We start from the raw sequence: 18817 nt of genomic DNA, 5'->3' as shown, positions 1-18817 counted from the left end.
TTGGGGGGGGGGAGGGAGAGATATAAATAAATCTCAAAACAAAACAAAACAAAACAAAAAAAAAACCTCAGTCCAAAAAGGATGACTTACAGGTACTTGGGTTTTAAATTAAAGTTACTTTTATTTAAATAAATAACTCAGGAGCCAGAAAAGATTGATAAATTTGACTACATTAAAAGAAACAAACAGGGAAGTGGACTTGGCCCAGTGGTTAGGGTGTCCGTCTACCACATGGGAGGTCCACGGTTCAAGCCCCCAGGCCTCCGTGACCCATGTGGAGCTGGCCCATGCGCAGTGCTGATGTGCGCAAGGAGTGCCGTGCCATGGAGGGGTGTCCCCCGCACAGGGGAGCTCCATGCGCAAGGAGTGCACCCCATAAGGAGAGCCACCCAGCGTGAAAGGTCAGCCTGCCCAGGAATAGCGTCACACACACGGAGAGCTGACACAGCAACAAGATGATGCAACAAAGAGAAACACAGATTCCCATGCTGCTGACAACAACAGAAGTAGACAAAGAAGAACACGCAGCAAATAGACACAGAGAACAGGCAACAGGGGCGGGGAGGGGAGGGGAGAGAAATAAACAAATAAATAAATATTAATAAATAAAAGAAACAAACAAAAACTTCTGCATGACCAAAAAATAACACATAGCATAAGCAAAATCAGGAGACAAATGAAAACTAGGAAAAAATCTTTGCAGCTCATGTCAGACAAAGGGATAATCTCCCTAACACATACAAATTTCCTAGATAGCAAGATAGCAATAAGAAAAAGGCAATCAGTCTAATGTGGCAGTGACAAAGGATATTAAGTTTACAGAAAGGGATAAAAGAAATGACTAAAACATATAATGCAAATTAAATCTAGGGTTCCTGACAAGATGCTGACTTAGCAAGATGGCTCCCTCACCTAACATGGAGAAAGTATTTGGGAAACATGGAATCCAGGAAACAAACAAAACCCTGTGGGCAGGGAAGCCTGCGCTTGGGGAAAGGAGTAGCTGACCACATCCTGGAGAAGAGAGGCAGCAGCACGCTCTTTTACAAAAGGAAAAATGAGAAAATTTCTTGGGTTCTGCTCTTATCTCTTGGCTCCACTACATGAGGAAGAACTAACTACCTGTGAGGGTTCGTGTCCCTGCCTCATTCCCTCCAATTCCTCAGGGCTGTGGGATAACAAATCTAGGAAGAATCCCTCCTAAAACTGCTTCTCTCTGGAGAGCTATGGAAGGAGACAGATAGGAAGACATAATACTGTAAAGACGTCAATTCTCTATATATCACACACAGTACAATTTCAATAAAAATCCCAATAGGTTTTTTTTTTTTTTTATGAGCAAGCTGATTCTAAAATATACATAGAGAGTGAAGAAGTAAAGGGGAAAAAATAAGGAGAAAAGAGCCTGGAATAGCCAAGAAACTTCTGAAAAACAAGGAGAGGGGTATTGTTCTACAAATTAAGAGAACTTATTAGGAAGCTACTATAATGGAGAGAGTGAGGTCCTAGACAAGGACTAGACAAGGTCTAGACAAGGACTAGACAAATTAATGAAATTGAATAAAGGGAAGTGGACATGGCTCAACTGATAGAACGTCTGCCTACCATATGGAGGGTCCAGGGTTCTATACCTAAGGTCTCCTGACTGGTGTGGTAAGCTGGCCCACGCACAGTGCTGTCACACGTAAGGAGTGCCGTGCCATGTGGGGGCGTGCCCTCATAGGGGACCCCCAAGCGCAAGGAGTATGCCCCGCAAGGACAGCCACCTTGTATGAAAAAAACGCAGCCCACCCAGGAGTGGCACCGCACATATGGAGAGCTGACACAACAAGCTGATGCAACAAAAAAGAGCCGCAGTTTCCCAGTGCCGCCTGATAATACAAGAGGACCCAGAAAAACATACGGCAAATGGACACAGAGTGCAGACAACCTGGTGGGGGGGGAATAAAAAATAATAATAACTAAATCTTAAAAAAAAAAAAAATTGAATAGAGAGCCTTGAAACAGACCCACACACATACAGTAATTAATAAGCAGAGGAGAAAGGAAGACCATAAATGAAGCTGGGAAAATAGTTATCCACAAGGAAAACTGAAATTATATTCCCTCCTAATACCATACACAAAATCAATTCAGGATGGGTTATAATTAAATGCCAAAAGCAAAACTTTAAAACTTAAAAAAAAAATACCAAATTAATATCATGGAATAGGGAAGGATTTCTTAAGACACAAAAAGTTCTAATTCTAAAAAAGAATGTTAAATTTGACTATATTAAAATTAACTCTGTTCATCAAAAAAATCCTTTAAATAAAATGAAAAAACATGTTAGCAAACTGGGAAAAATATTAGCTACATATATAATTTACAAAGATTAATATCAAGAATGCAAAAAGAACTTGCACAAATCAATAACTACAAAAACCTAAGCAGAAAAATGCACAAGAGACACAAACATTTCATAGGCAATGAAAAACACATGGTCAATAATCACCAGGTATTTTTCCTCCTCTCTCTTTAGTGTTGAGGTCCATGAGATACCATGTGACACCCACCTGACAGGAGTATAAATTGGTACAACTCCTGTGGAGGGTATGCTGACAAAATCCATCAAAATTACAAAGCATAAACACTTTTGACCCACTTTTGGAAAGTACATGTGCAAAAGAGCATAGTTACCAAGTTTCATTTTTAATAGTGTAAGATTAGGAACAATGGAAATATTCATCAACAGGAGACTGGTTAAATAAGTTGTGCTAAATCCATTCACTTTAAATAGTATGAACCTATAAGCAAGACTAAATAAGCTCTCTTTATTGATAGGGAAAGCTCTCTAAGGTATACTGTTGAATGGAAAAAGCAAGAGGCAGAATAGTATATTCACCATGCTACCTTGGAGTTTGTTTTTTTTTTTTAAATGGGGTGGGGAGAGGGATATCTGCATCAAAAATCTCTGGAAAGATGGATAAGAAACCAAGAAATTGGTTAATTAGGGAAAGGTGGAGGTGGGAACTAAGGTCTGATTCAAGGATTACAGGGAGTCTTTTCACTGTATAAACCTTTTTATGCTTTGGTTTTTGAACCATGGGAATATATTATCTATTTTTTTAAAAAAATACATTTTAAAGAGAGAGGAAGAAACTGGCAAAGCTCCTTCCAGACTTCCTTGCAAACATGTCGCGTACTTTTTTCACTTAATACATCACAAATATCTTCCATAGTCTAGTATAGACCACCTTCATCTTTTTACAGGATTACATAATATTCCTCATATGGATTTATCACAATTAAACAAGTTACACATTGACAATCAGTTTCCACTTTACACTGTTAAAAAGAGCTGCAATAAATTCCTTTGTACCTGTGTATTTGAATACTTACTCAAGTAGTTCCTAAAAATAAATTACTAAAAGTGGAATTGCTGGAACACATTCTACATTTTGATACACACTGTCAGACCACCCTCCAGAGAGAAGGTATCATCAATTTATAGCTTTAAAAACAGGGACTGTGAGAGCACCTCCTCGCCCCAAACACACTCCACAATCACCATCCAGTGTCATTTCTTTTCATCTTTATTTATCTGTTATCACCTTACTTTAAGTTTGCATTTCTTAATAATGAAGCCCTTTTGTTTACTAGCTATTTGAATAAATATTTTTTTAAGTTTTATGTTTTTCAATTTAGTATTATTTTTTCCCCCTCCCCTCTACCCTGCTGTTTTTTTGCTGTCTGTGTCCACTTGCTGTGTGATCTTCTGTGTCTGCATCTTCTTTTTTCTTCTCCTCTCGTTTTCTCCTCCCGGCTTCACTGGGATTCGACCTTGGGGACCTCCCACGTGGGAGAGGTTCCCTGTCTCTTGTACCACCAAAGTTCCCAGTTTCTGTTGCATCTCGCCTTGACTCTTCCCTGCGTCTCTCTTTTAGTTGAATCATCGACTTGCTGCACACCTTTACCAGGAGGCCCTGAGGATCGAACTCAGGTCCTCCCATATGGTAGATGCTCAGTAGCTTGAGCCACATCCACTTCCCTGAATGTCTTTTTATTAATTTCTTTTCCTTCATGTCCTCAACTTAAATTTTCTATTGGAGTGCTATTTTTTGACACATTTATTTGCACTCCTAAAATATTTTAAATACTTTTAGTTTACAAATTTTTTTTGCTACTCTGTCAAATTCATTTACGATGTCTTTTTCCATGCAGAATATTTCATTTGATAAATCAAATCTGCCGATATTTTCTTCATTGTTTCAAGATATGGCATCATGCTTAGAAAGATCTCTCATACCTCAAGATAATAAAAATATTATGTAAATATACTATGCAGAGAAACTGAATATGATTTTTTTCCTTAATATTAAGAGGTATTTTAGGAGAGAAGGTGTAGCTCAGTGGTTGAGCACCTGCTTCCCATGTACAAGGTCCCAGGTTCAATCCCCAGGATCTCCTTTAAAATAAAAGGATTTTAGAATAGAAGTCTTCAGTAAAACAGAAAGGGGAAAAGGGGTATTATAAACAAAAATTGGGATGGCTGCCCGGGTCACTATACTTTCTCTCAGTGACATGCCTGTGGGTGCTCCTGCCCATTGCCAGTTGGTATACCTTGAGGAGAAGCTGTCTCTTCTATGCCTACCTTCCTGCCTATAGTGACTGGTCCAGATCATTCAACTCAGCTCAAGCCAACCAGCAAATCCCTCTCCAAGATTTTTCTTTTTGGTTTGAGAAGAAAGACACTCTTTTCCTCTCTGTTTGTAAAATGACAAAGCTATGTATGAACCGGGAATTGCCAGTAACCATGCTCCCTCCTTAGTGAAGCAGCTTGTCTAAAACATTATGCCAAAGCACGAGGGGATGAGAAAGTGAGGACTGAATGGAAAGTGCTGATGGTATAAAAGGGTATGGCTCCAGCTATCTCTAAAGTCAGCCTAAATCCTTCTCTGCCCATGGTCTGCTTCCATGTATCAGAAAACTCCTTTTCCTACCTACGCTAATCTGAGTTAGGTTTCCTAGTACTTGAAATTAATTCACAGACGTTAGACAACAGGCCTTAAATATAAAGGAAAGTCTTACTTTAAAAATATTTACATGTTGTTTAAAAAATATATATATTTACATGAAACATGCCAGTTATGCCATGTTTCATCTTACTTTTTCTTTTAGTCATGCACGCCGACAGTAGTGTAATGAACTGTTAGCTTTACACTGCCCTAAACATGCACCACTGAGCATGGAGTATCACATAAGGCAGGCTTGGCACTTACAAAGACTTAAAACAGCCTTTTTTGAGCAGTCTTAGAAATCCTCAGTTCTTGAACCACTATTCATATTCTATTTTGTAACAAGAAACCACTAATACCTGATCAAACTTCTATCTCAGAAAGCTTATGAAAAGTCAACCTGATTAACAAATTTTAAAATGCCCTTTCCCAAAACACAGGATTATTCCAATGGAAGAAGGCAGTGTTCTACTCAGCAAAGCAAGCAGTGCTAGGACTAGCACCTAGCCTACCAGAATAGAGCCCACGAGCTCTGTCCCAGTGTTCAACTCAGATGAATCAAGGAGACCAGTTTTACTCTTATGCCAGACCCAAAGCCCAGAAAGGAAAAGACTCTGCTTTCACATAAACGCAATGGGCTTGAACACTAGAATTCAGTTTGACCGGGGAGCAGAGGGAAGAGAAATAGCCAAGCAAAGGAGATCAAGATGGGTGGTCCAATATTTTATGACTTGAAGCAGGGCTCCCATCCTCCTTTCTCAGAAATAATTCATGAAACTATGACGTTAAGATGGCCACGTCTGGGAAACAGATTGGGCTTCTGTCTACCGCACAGGAGGTCCCAGGTTTGGTTTCTGGTGCCTCCTGGAGAAGGCAAGCTGGCACACTGGGTAAGTGTAGTGAGCGATACAACAAGATGACACAACAAAAAGAGACATAGGGAAGCAGATTTGGCTCAAAGGATAGAATATCCGCTTACCACATGGGAGGTCCAGGGTTCAAACCCAGGGCCTCCTGGCCCGTGTGGTGAGCCGGCTCACACTCAGTGCTGATGCACGCAAGGAGTGCCGTGCCATTCAGGGATGTCCCCTGTGTAGGGGAGTCCCACGCGCAAGGAGTGCACCCTGTAAGGAGAGCCACCCCGTGCAAAAAAAAAAAAAAAAGTGCAGCCTGGTCAGGAGTGGCACCGCATACACAGAGAGCTGACACAGCAAGATGACGCAACAAAAAGAGATACAGATTCCCAGTGCCACTGACAAGAATCCAAGCTGACACAGAATACACACAGCGAATGGACACAGAAAGCAGACAAGGGGTGGAGGGAAGGGAAGAGAAATAAACAAATAAATCTTTTTAAAAATTAAAAAAAAAAAAAAGAGACACTAAGAGAAAAGACAATGAGAGACACAACAAACCAGGAAGCTGAGGTGGCTCAGGTGATTGAGCAACTCTCTCCCACATGGGAGGTCCCAGGTTCAGTTTCCAGTGCCTCCTAAAGAGAAGACGAGCACCCAGCAACAGCAAACAACAGGGGAGGATAAATAAATAAAATAAATCTTAAAAAAAAAAAGACGGCCAGGTGTTACCTATAGAAGGCTGAAATTGTGATGGAGCTGGTAGTGAAATATTAGGTACTGAAAGTGTAAAAACTTCTGCAGGGGACTGAACAGAAGGAGTATCTTCTGCTGGTGGTGTGAAATCTATTTCATCATCAAAATTATCTTCAAATTCCTAAAATAAAAGGAGACATATCTAATATAAGTTAGCGCAGTAACAAATATTTGCCAACATTTAAGATATGAACATTCAGTTACTCATTTGGAACATACTCCCATATTTTTCATTTATACTTACTTCAAGTAAAAAGCACTTGTAATTGTGTTCCACAACCTCAAAGAGCAGAATAAGATTTGAAAATAAATTGTATATGCTTTATAAAACTTTCTTTTAATTGAAAGCTATGAAACCAGGGTTTCATATGGTTAGCCATCAATGTTTTGTTGTTGTTTTTTTCCGAGGAGGTGCCGGGGATTGAACCCAGGCCCTTATACATGGGAAGCAGGCGCTCACATCACTGAGTACAATTGCTCCCCTATAAAACTTTTTGAACTTACATAAAGAGAGGGAAAAACAAAACAAAACAAACATGTATAATTTTGCTTGAAATGCAAAATTTTCTAAACTGACCATATGACTTTAAAAATATATATATACCTCTAAATATTCTTCCAGGCTCAAAGATTTGCCTATAAATTACTATGATATAAACTCTTCTTTTTTACTATTAGTCACTTTCACAAATCTCTTTGCATAGTGAATAAAAACAAATCTATTTTATTTTTAATTGTATATGTATTTCTAACTGCAGTGAGATTTCTATCAAAATAAGGAAAGTTAAAAGACCCAGAAAAGATATTTTTAACCGAGTCCTATTTCTCTGGAAGAGCTAACAATATAAAACAAAATACTTAGCTGGGTAGGAAAACCATCAAGATCTGAACGAGGAGGGTCAATATAAAACTGCGTGGCATTTAAGTATAACTACAAATTTAAAAGTTCTGGTTTTCTAAAGATGACAACTTTAAAATTAAAGATGCACCAATAAGGCTGTGAAAACCTTTTAAGTGACTTTGTTCAGATGAAAGCTATCCTGGCTCTTCTTACCATTTCAGTGAGCTGGGTGTACCCTGATGGCCATGATAAAAGTATTTTCTTGCCTAAATAATGGCAAGATACAGAGGAGTATCAAGGTCCAGAACATGACTATTAATCTGCAAGCAAGGCACCATAACAGAGCTGATAATAGACAGTGAACCAGCTGTTTTCCATTCCTCTAGAAACCATTCTTTTTTGCTTTCTCTTTTTTTCTCTACCAACCACCCCTCCCACCCTCATACAAGGAAGAAACTAAAAGAGTAACATGCGCTGATAAAACATTTATGCTCTCACATGCATGTAAGCTTTAAAAGACATTATTGCTATTTGCATGGGGGCGGGCAGAGAGGACAAATGAGATACCATAATGACTTCAATCTGCAAGGGCACCTCTGAACAGAAGAGATTGTTCGGTTTTCCACTGTCATTCCTAAAGGGTCTCTCATTTAAAAAAAAAAAGACTTTGTCCACCACTATTGCTTAAAAAATAATGCCAGTAAAAACCTGGCAGCAGCGAAAGATTCAGAGAGGTTATATAATGTAATAAAAAATGGGGCTATGAGACATGAGTGAGTTATTTTCAAGGTTATACCAGTGGCTTTCTGAATGAACTTGGGCAAGTAACTCACTGTACCAGACTACAGCTTCCTGATCTATATGATGACTTCTAAGGGACCATTAGCTCTGAAACTGCAATTCTAAATCTAAACGATTCCGAAGTATTGAGTTCAGGTCAGGGCAGCTTCCCTGTTCTGTTAATTAAACTTCAGGACATGGAAATGGGCTAGGGAAAATGACTGACTAGAAAATATTACTCTATTCATTTATCTCCCAGCCTACAAAATAGGGTGGGGGTGGGGGTGGGGGGAGAAGGTACAATAAACTTTATTGTATGTAAAAAATCAATCAATCAATAAATCTGAAGAAAAGTAATGAATTACAGAGGGTAAGGCTCATCTTCAGTCACAGTTTTCAAAGCTGGAAAGGATTATCTATTCCTGGGCCACCTGCATCAGAACTGCCTGGGGATGTGTGATAAAAATACAGAGATTCCGGAGTCCCACCTTGTATCTGCATCATAATAAACTCTGAAATTCAATACAGTGATTCAATAAGGTTAGAACAATCTAAGGCAAGAATAAGGTATCAAGATATATGAGACAGAGCCGGGATTTAGGTGTCAGCAACACTGACAAACGGCAAAGTTTGGGTGGCACAGGCCTCAGCAAGGCCAGCAGTCTTCCTGCAAGGAACAGCCTACAGCGGTGCCTCTGCTGCAGTGCAGTCATTAAGGTCCTCGGAAGGGTCTGCAATGATCCTGGGTTTACGGGCTGACAGTGTGAATGAAAACCTACACAAGGGGCAAAATCTTCTAAAGCAAATGACCTACGTCAGTGGTCTTTTGGTTCAGCTGTCCTCTGTTCGCCACCTTCTGTGTGTTTAACAATTGTGTGAAGCAAAAAGACAGCACATCTCTTTATTTCCTTATTGCTGCCACCAAACTCAAGGTAAACAGAATATACAATAAAGCAGGTATGAGCTCTAGAAATAAGGGTCACATGTCCAATAAAAAAGAAGGTTTTAGCTAGAAGGCAACCTTCCTTTTTACATATGGAAAATACACACTGAACAAACTACTGTTTATGGAATATTTTTTCAATTTGAACCAGTGGCCCTGAGGACTCCTGGGATATTCCTGTTAATGGGGCTCCACATTAAGGGCCTGTGATGGTTTGACGCTGCCTGTACTCCAGAAAAACATGTCCTTAAATCTAATCCATTCCTGTGGATGTGAACCCACTATGGGTAGGATTTTTTGATGAGGTTACTTCAGTTAAGGTGTGGCCCAACCTAATCAGGAAGGGTCTTAATCCTGTACTGGTGTCCTTTATAAACAGAATGAAGTTCAGACAAAGAGAGAGACAGTCACAGAACCAAGAAGCTGAAACCAAGGAAACCCGGAAGAAAAGAAAGAAACATGCAGATGCTGCCATGTGCCTTGCCCAGTGGCAAAGGAGCCAAGGATCACTGGCAGGGGGTCTTCAGGAAGAAAGCATTGCCCTGATGATGCCTTGATTTGGTCATTTTCTTGGCCTCAAAACTGTAAGCTAATGAATTCCCACTGGTCGACCTAAACCATTTCGTGGTATTTGCTTTTAAGCAGCCTAGGAAACTAAAACAGAACCATTTTCTCAAAATGCATGCATTTCATTTTTAAAATTTATCTTTTTTTTTTTTCATACATTCCCTTTAACTGATTATTTACTGAGTCCTAATATATTTCAAGCAGGCATGTAGCAAGTTCTAGAGCAAGACTTCTCAGCTGGCTTAGTGGTAGATCCCAACCACCTGCTGCTGCTGTCACGCCTTCCCTTCCATATTACCTATCCTTCCTCACCCCCAAAACACACTGGAGGGTACCTCTGCCTCAAAAAAACGTAATGACTACAAATTCACTAGCCCAAAAAAGTCTGGAGGGAAAAATTAAAACCAGCCTGCTCTTCCTTATAGGCCTAACAGCAAATGAGTTTAATCATCATGCTTTATTCCTCACTCCGCAAAAAAAATGAAATTCACAAGCAAGCTGTTTCTGTCCACGATGCTCTAGAGCAGGGACTGGCAAACTACTGAGGATCAAATTCAGCCTTCCTATTTTTGTAAATAAAGCTTTACTGGCACAGCCATTTGTTTTCATACTGTCTATGGCTACTACAGAGTTACAGTAGCAGAGTCGAGAGTTGAGTAGCTGCAAAAGAGACTTTATGGCCCACAACAGTTGCCATCTATTGTGGCTGAAAAGATTTACTATCTGGCCCTTACAGAAAAAGTCTGCCAACCCTGCTCCTAAGGAACCATGATGAAAATGCCCTTCTGTTGATAAACTTACCACGTAACAATTTTAAATGTTCCCACCGTCTGTGCTCACCTTAAAGTCTATTTCTGGGTCCTTACAGCAGGATACACAGTTTGCAATTAAAACTATAAATATCATTAAACTGCACACAGACAGGATCACAAAAGATAAGGAAACTTCTGCAGCAGGTGCCTCCCCTGGAAAGAAAGATAAATAATATTAAAAAGACATTCATTCCAAAAGACTTTAATTACTGACCCAATATATTTTCCCCCAGATAAAAAGGGACCAACACTTAAATAACTAATGCTTATAAATGCTAAAGACAAAGCTCATGATCAGTCCAAGATAAGGAGTTGGTTTATGTTGTTATCTTCAAATATGCTTAGATTCACAGAATGGCAGGGTGCAGAGTTCCCTTATACCTTTCCCCCACTTGTACTAACGCTAACATCTTATACCTCCCCCCCAATGATACATTTATCAAAACTGAAACAACAGCATTGGTACAATAGTAACAAACTTCAGACTTGACTAGTTTTTCCTCTAATTGCCTTTTTCTGTATGAGGATTCAATCCAGGCTACCAATGTTGTGTTTAATCATCAATCATCACATCTCCTCAGTGACCTCCAGTCTGAAGGTTTCTCAGTCTTTCCTTGTGCTTCCTAACAGTTACTTTATAGAGTATCCCTCGACTTGGGTTTGCCTGAGTGTTCCTCATGATTATAGATATGCAGGAAAAACGCCACACAGGCGACCTGCCCTTCTTGTGTTGTGTGGGTGAGGGGGCACGTGACAGAGTACCGGGGATGCGAACCTCGTTCTCTTGGGTCAGGTGGTTCCTGCCGGGAGTCTCCGCTGCAAAGCTAAGACCCCCCTGACACACTATTCTTAAAAGCAAGTCACAAAGTTCAGCGTACACTCACAGGGCAGAGAATGAAGCACTGCTTCCTAGAGGGAGGAGCATCAATTACTTTGTAGACAGATGTTAAAACCACTACAGTAATTAATAAAGCTGGGGGGAAATACTTTGGGGATCACAAATATCTTGTTTCTCCTTAAAGTTTTACCCACAAATTGCCTGTAGCAATTATTTCTCGGATGTTCTAATGCTGATTTTCTATTTCCCTCTTTCCTTCTACAGTTATTTATTATTTGGAATTCTTCTTAGGAAGATTTCTCCTTCCTCCCCACTTATTTGTTTATTCAGTCATTTAATCAATATGTACTCACAGCTATTCATTTCATTCTTTGAGTTCTAATATAATACTATTGTTACATATTTTGTGGCTCAAATCGTTCTTGCCTACAGCACTTTGAAGTTGACGACTGGGTCCTGATCCACCCCATCATCATTCTTCTTACTAATGTTTCTTTACTTCCTAAAGTGGCAGGAAGCTCCAGGTTCCTCTTATATTTCTCTGCTCCAGCTCCAGAATTAGCATTTCTCCAAGGACATAACACAGGGTTTTTGTGGAAGAGTCTGCAAACTACAGTCTGTAGCCTGTTTTTGTATGGGTGGGTATATTAGTCAGCCAAAGGGGTGCTGATGCAAAATAACAGAAATTGGTTGGTTTCTTTAGGGGAATTTATTTGGGGAAGGAGCTTACAGATACCAGGCCATAAAGCATAAGTTAACTTTCCTCACCGAAGTCTATTTGGAGCAAGATGGCTGCTGACATCTGCGAGGGTTCAGACTTCCTGGGTTCCTACATTCCTGGGGCTTGCTTTTCTCTGGGTTCAAGGTTCCTTCCTTCCTGGGGCTGGCTTCTCTTTCCTCTGTGTGCTGACTTCCGGGGCTCTAGCTTAAGTCTTCAGCATCAAACTCCAACATCAAAACTCTAACATCAGAAACCCTCAACTCTGTGCCATGCCTTTTATCTGTGAGCCCCCACCAACCAAGGGGGTGGGGACTCAACACCCTAATCCTAACTCAATCATGCCCAGGTACCGATCAGATTACAAGCATAATCCAGTATTTCTTTTTGGAATTCAACAGTAATATTAAACTGCTACAGGAGGGGAATAGCTAAAAATGACTTTTATATTTTTAAAGGACTATTAAAAAAATTTTTTAAATAAACACAAAGAAGAATATGTAATAGATATTGTGTGGGGGCCACAGAGCCTGAAATATTTTAAATATTTTACTAACTGGCCTTTTACTAAAAAAGTCTGCCAAAACCTTTAGAGCATAAAGATTCAGCCATCTATTCCACAAGGGCTCCAGCTCTCTGGCAAAGCCCGCCTTACTCAATTGAGGCAATTTTGAACCTTTGCTTTGTTAAGGCAGACTGGTAAGTCTCAGCTACTAGTGTTTTACTAAGAAATGACCTTCTCCTTAAAATCTTAAATCATAGCCAATTATGTTTTCAAATGCACTAAAGGGAAGGCAGGGAAAATTTTTACTATGCCATATTATTTAAGTGAAAATATAGGTCTTAAAAAGAAGAAAAACTAACCCAAAAGACGTGGGCAAAATATTTCTTGAGAATAAATTGACTTCCATGAGGCCAGAGAAGTCTAAAATTAACTACAAATAGAACTAAAATCCTTTCAATAACAAAAGGTGTATTTGCGAAAGAGCAATGCTGAAAGAAGCATTGTTACAAGTGCAGCTCAGGCTGCCTAAAGCCATCCTCAAGTCTGTGCTTTAAAAATAATACCGTTTAAAAAAAAAAAAGTTAATCTAGGGTTGTCAAGAATCTGCTAGGTCTAAGCCAATAAGGTCTAAGAAGAAAATTCATTATTAAACACAGAAGGTAACTAGTGATTCCTTTCAAAGGTCAATCTGGAGGAATGTCAATTTTCACCAAGAATAAAAATTCCCTAACTACAGACACACTCAAGAGCACCTGGAAAAATAAAGTAAGTGAAAGCTCCTAAACCAGCCACTGAGCACCAATCTTCTACCAAGGAAGACCAAAAGGGATCACTCTCCTCCTCCCCCTAGCAGCTCTGTTCTCCTAGCAGCTCAGCCTGTCTTCCTGCTGGTATTTACTCTTTTAACTCTGTTTCACTCCCCTGACTGATACAATGAAGATTAAATATGACTTTTGGGGGTTATACAGCTAAGTGCTTTCAAATACACTGCATTTACTGATTTTAAGTTGCACTTTTTCACCACATTTTAACATCCCTGAATTGCAAGTGCATCTTTATTACATCCGAAACCATACTGGTCTGACTGGCAGGATTTCTTCTTTCTTAATAGTACAAAAATAAGGGTGTACCATATAACCAATCGTATCTGAGATTTGATAAAACACAGTTTTATATCATTTGCTCTTCAGAGCGCCTCTGAAGAAACTGAGATTCTCAAGAACACAAGACTGCTAAGTGGCAGAGCCAGGATTCAAATTCAAGTGCTCTGACCGCAAGTCCCCACTCTCCTCTTTTAGACCACCAGTTTTGCCTCAAAATCACTAACTTTTAACACTAAAAAACAACCTTATCTGTTTTCGGCTTTGAACCGAAGTCTATCTAGTTAATTAAGACAGTTCTTATTCCTGGGACTCTTCCCCAAACTCCACAAAGCAGATATTAAATTACTTTTTCCTCCCTTTCCACCCATAGTTTTCTTGTTAAACACTACCAGTTGATTGTAAAATCTGATAGGACTGCCTGAAGGCAAATTCAGTGATCTGATTCATAATACTGTTTTCTGTGAGTCATTTAACAGGCATGCAAAGTTGTAGCAATGATAAAAATAATTAATTACACCCTGTTTTGTCCCACCTTTACAGAATACTTATCTCTGACAGCACTGCAGGGGGTATCTGATCTCCCTTACTCAGATTTCCCCAATGTATACCAGGTCTATTTAACCTCAGTGCTTAGCAGTCTTACTAAAAGGACTATACAAATTACTGTCTAAGAAATTTATTAGGTAGCCTAAAGAAGGAATTTTCACAGTTACCACTTTAAGAGACTATTTTATTTACTATATTTTTCTTTTCATCAGTCTGAAGCACTGTGCTTTATGAACTTTTTATATACTAATGAAGGAAAAAGCTTCCATAAAATTAAGAACTCAAACTAATCTAGCACAGGCTTAAAAGGTAAGATGGGTTTGCATAAACCACAGAGAGGAAGTCAATTCTAGATATAAGAAACCACAACTAAAATCCCCATGTCCCAGCGGTCAAGTTAGAAACTGGACCTCTAGAAGGTTCCTGAATTCAACTGTTAGGAAACTATGAAGGAAGTTTCCTTTAACATTCTACATCTACAGCATACAGAAATGCATAAATCAAACCAGTTATCAACCAATTATCTAATAAAGAAAAGCATCAACACTGAGGAGAGGACTGTCTCCATTTGGGGAGGCAGCTACACCAATTACAGAGACTGGAGGATTGGGGTGCGCCCTGTGCGTCCCTGAGACACTGACTAACTGGCAGGTCTGTAGTGCAGGTCCTGAATTTTCATCTTACAGTTTCAAAGCATTTTAATATACATCTACCACTTGATTTTATAAGCAGAAAACTTGAGAAGCTCTCAGACATAGGGACACATCTATTTTATAAAATGATACTTTGGAGAATACAATTTCTCAGTAACGAATCACAGTAAGTCAGGAGTACTACCTAGCAATTATAAACCCTTACCCAGAACCTGAACAGAACTTAAATGCATGTGTCATTAACTATTGAGTTACCTGTGAATCATTTTTTTATTAAGTAAGAAACTTTAAATATCCACAGATAAAAAGAAATGTTTTAAAAGAAAGCTCCTTTAGTTTTTACTAAGTAACTGCACTGAATGCTTCATTAATAAATAGATGTAGCAAAAGCAAATGGGATTAAGTTGTCTTCAACCTATTTAAGTATCATTTACTGATTTTAAAAAAACTAAGACTTTTTTTCTCAAAACACATGGGGGACGCAGAAGTGGCTCATGAGGTTGGGCACTTGCCTTCCACATGGGAGGTCCCGGGTTTGGTTCCCAGTGCCTCCTGAGGAAGACAAGCAGACAACGGGCAGACAGACGAGGGAGCCATCTTGGGGTGGGGGGCTGGGGGGAATAGAAATTAAAATAAATTAAAAAAAAAAAGATAGGGGAGTGGATGTCGCTTAAAAAATTGAGCAACATGCTTCCCTGATTCCCACATGGGATGTCCCAGGTTCAGCACCCCCATGCCTCCTTAAAAATAAATAAACAAACGAGCAGTCAAACCACTGTGATTCGGTGGTTGAGCACCAGCTTCCTGCATACGAGGTCCTGGGTTCAATTGCTGGGCCCAGTACCTCAAAAAACACCAAAAACCAAAAAAAACCCCACACATACATATAAATACAGCCCACAGTTAACTTTCACTAAAAGACAATAAAAGGGAAGCAACTGTAGCTTAAGCAACTGAGCTCCTGTAACCATATGGAGGATCCGGGTCCAATCCCTGGAACCTCCTAATAAAAAAAAGGAAAAAAAAAAAGGCATCCCAGACCTGTGCAGCAAGGCACAGGCACCTGTGCAGCAAAGTGATACAGCAGGATGATGATGACACAACCAGATAGAGGAGAAAAAAATAAAAGATAGCTCTTTTCCTCAAGATTCTATTTGTTCTTTTTCTTTTTAAATTTTACCCACTCTCAGTTTTAAGTATTAACATCATCTAAAAAGCAACACAACGTATTTTATAAAGATGTACAGTACAGACCAAATTCAACAAAGTTGCTTAAAAAAAGATGATCTTCAAGTCACAAGTTATTTTAATGTTTTAACTATTAACATTTTAATATTTAATTCCACATTAATAAATATGGTTGGTCTTTAAGAAAATATTTTAAATTTTTTCCTAAAACTAGGTTATAAATTTAATTATAAACTGAGTCCATTAAATGTCTCCAATTTAGTAAATTCAATTCTGCAGGAATATTGCTATTCTACTGGGAAAATACTAGGCATGTCATAAATAAGGGAAACAGGACAGCATTACTGTAGGTATATTTTAGTAGTCATGTTTCTAAAGGGAACTGAAGGGACAGATATTTTCAACTTTAGATTGCACGTCTACAGTCTAATACACTGTAGTATAACAACTCTCCTCAATAAATATCAATGAATCAATGACAAAGGATAAAACAATGTATGGCATATATGACTTTGCATTTTCTTCCCAAACCCTTCCTACTCTAACCCCCTCCCCAAATTGCAGCAGCATTCCTGAGTAGTTAAAAAGGTAAGCCTGTGAACTGGTGACTGATCAGTAAGTCCTGTAACACTGCATTCTTTAGAAGTCCTGCTCCCGTGCCTTCCCCATCTACATATGGACATGCAAAGACCCCTCTCCTTTTGCAGAGACAAGATGATCGAACTCAGAAAATGCAGTCTCTTTTCCTGCCGCTGAGGATGAGGACCCCACATAAGCCTGCTATATAAATGCTCATTACTCACCAAACTGGACTTGCCCAAGTCTTTCTTTGGTCTGACAGATCTCTCTTGGTTTGGCAGGATGCTGTCATTTTACACAGCTCCTCGCCATACTCGGACACAATCACACCACAAAGCAAAAAAGATTAAGTAAAAATCTACAGATAAGATGTAAATAGTATTTGTCATAAGGAGCTCAAATGACTTTAGGATGATTAAAATAACTAAAGTCTGTCTCAAAGAAGCAAACATTCTGTCATACATGTACCTCAAGACATTATTTCTTGCACATTAAGGAGTATTCTTTTCAGCACACACAAAAGTCAAAAATTACTGTGCTGCTTCTTGTAATTCTACCCAATTTAAGGGGAATATATTCAAATCCACTGAATATAAATAATAATATTCTAGAGCAGCTGCTTTCAGCTTACTCATCCCCAGGGCAGACATGACGTTCCACGGGTACACGCCAGAGTTAAGCAAATTTCCTGGCAGTGTAAATCTTAACTCCCATTCAAGAAAGCAAGCTATTGATTATAAATCAACCCTGAACACACTCCTATATACTTGAAAAATACCTGATTTAGTACAATATTTGATACAAAGTATTCATGTAATATAGGTAAGCTATGGAGCATAAAAAACACCCACCACCTCCCCTCCACTCAGTGCCCCTTCCCACCCAGATCCAGCCTTCTCCCAGAGCAAAACACCCTCCTGAACTGTGTGCCTGTTATTCTAAGTATTCCTAAATATATGTACATGCTTGTTTCTGGTCCTAAAATCAGATCACATGGTAGACTGTCTTCTGCAACTTGCCTCTTGTCCCTAGATATTGCATTTTAAGTTTCTTCCATGCTGTCACATGTAGCTGTCCTCTATTTTCAATTCTGCATAATATTCCATGTGTGACAATACTACTTTATTTATCCATTCTCCTGCCTAATGAACGTTTGGGTTGTTTCTTTTATTTTTTTACTGTTCTGGCTATTGCAAACAATGCTATAGACATTCTTGAACATAGCTCTTGGTACAGAGTATGGAGAGTTTCTAGGGCAGGGTATAATAAAATTTTTTCCATAAAGGTTCAAATAGTAAATATCTCAGGCTCTGTAGATCAGTCTCTTTGGCAACTATTCAATTCTTCTGTTAGAGACAATAAGCCACAGACAATAAGCCAAAGAATAAGTATGGCTGGTTTTTTTTTTTCAACAAAACTTCAAGAAATTTGCTCTCATATAATTTTCATAAAGAGAAGTGGATGTGGCTCAACTGATAGAGCATCCGCCTACCATATAGGAAGTCCAGGGTTCAGTACCCAGGGCCTCCTAGCCTGTGTGGTGAGCTGGTCCACATGTAGTGCTGCCGCACGCAAGGAGTGCTGTGCCATGCAGAGATGTCCCCAGCACAGTGCTGCCCCATGAGCAAGGAGCACACCCTACAAGAAAAGCCACCCTACGCATAAAAAGTGCAGTCCGCCCAGGAGTGGTGCCACACACATGGAGAGCTGACGCAGCAAGATGACGCAACAAAAAGAGACACAGATTCCTGGTGTCGCCTGACAAGAATGCAAGTGGACACAGGAGAATACACAGCAAATGAACAAAGAGAGCAGAAAACAGGGGAGGGGGGAAAGAGGAGAGAAATTTTTTAAAAAATCATATTTTCATATGTCATGAAGTTTTGTTTTGTTTTGTTTTTTTTACAACTCTTTAAAAACGTAAACACTATTCTTAGGCCATATGAAAAATAAGTTTGCTGATCCCTATTCTAGGACATATACCTAAAAGGAATACTGCTTAGACCACCATGATTGTTACAAAATAGTGCCAGATTGTTCTCTAAAGTAGTTGGAATACTAGCAATGAATAAGCAGCCCTATTGCCCAATACTATGGTCTTGAAATAGCATTTCACTTTAAAAGAAACCAAGGCTCT

General features: G+C 39.2%; 1 protein-coding gene and 1 non-coding gene across 2 annotated transcripts in view; one reads left to right on the top strand and one right to left on the bottom strand.

The window, feature by feature from the left end:
* LMTK2 (lemur tyrosine kinase 2) overlaps positions 1-18817 on the bottom strand; it is a 141810-nt gene that overhangs the window by 92731 nt on the left and 30262 nt on the right. Inside the window, exons 2-3 of the mRNA XM_004459718.3 lie at positions 10579-10703; positions 6584-6728 (exon numbers count right to left, since the gene is read on the bottom strand). Coding sequence (XP_004459775.2) covers positions 6584-6728; positions 10579-10703 — 270 coding nt within the window. The remainder of the gene's footprint in view (positions 1-6583; positions 6729-10578; positions 10704-18817) is intronic.
* Positions 8365-8496, top strand: LOC111764434 (small nucleolar RNA SNORA36 family). Its single transcript, XR_002797041.1, has one exon. It is a non-coding gene; the product is annotated as a small nucleolar RNA SNORA36 family (small nucleolar RNA).

Source organism: Dasypus novemcinctus, chromosome 23 (genome assembly GCF_030445035.2).
Source record: "Dasypus novemcinctus isolate mDasNov1 chromosome 23, mDasNov1.1.hap2, whole genome shotgun sequence".
Classification (NCBI taxonomy): Eukaryota; Metazoa; Chordata; class Mammalia; order Cingulata; family Dasypodidae; genus Dasypus; species Dasypus novemcinctus.
This window is presented reverse-complemented; position numbering and strand designations above follow the sequence as displayed.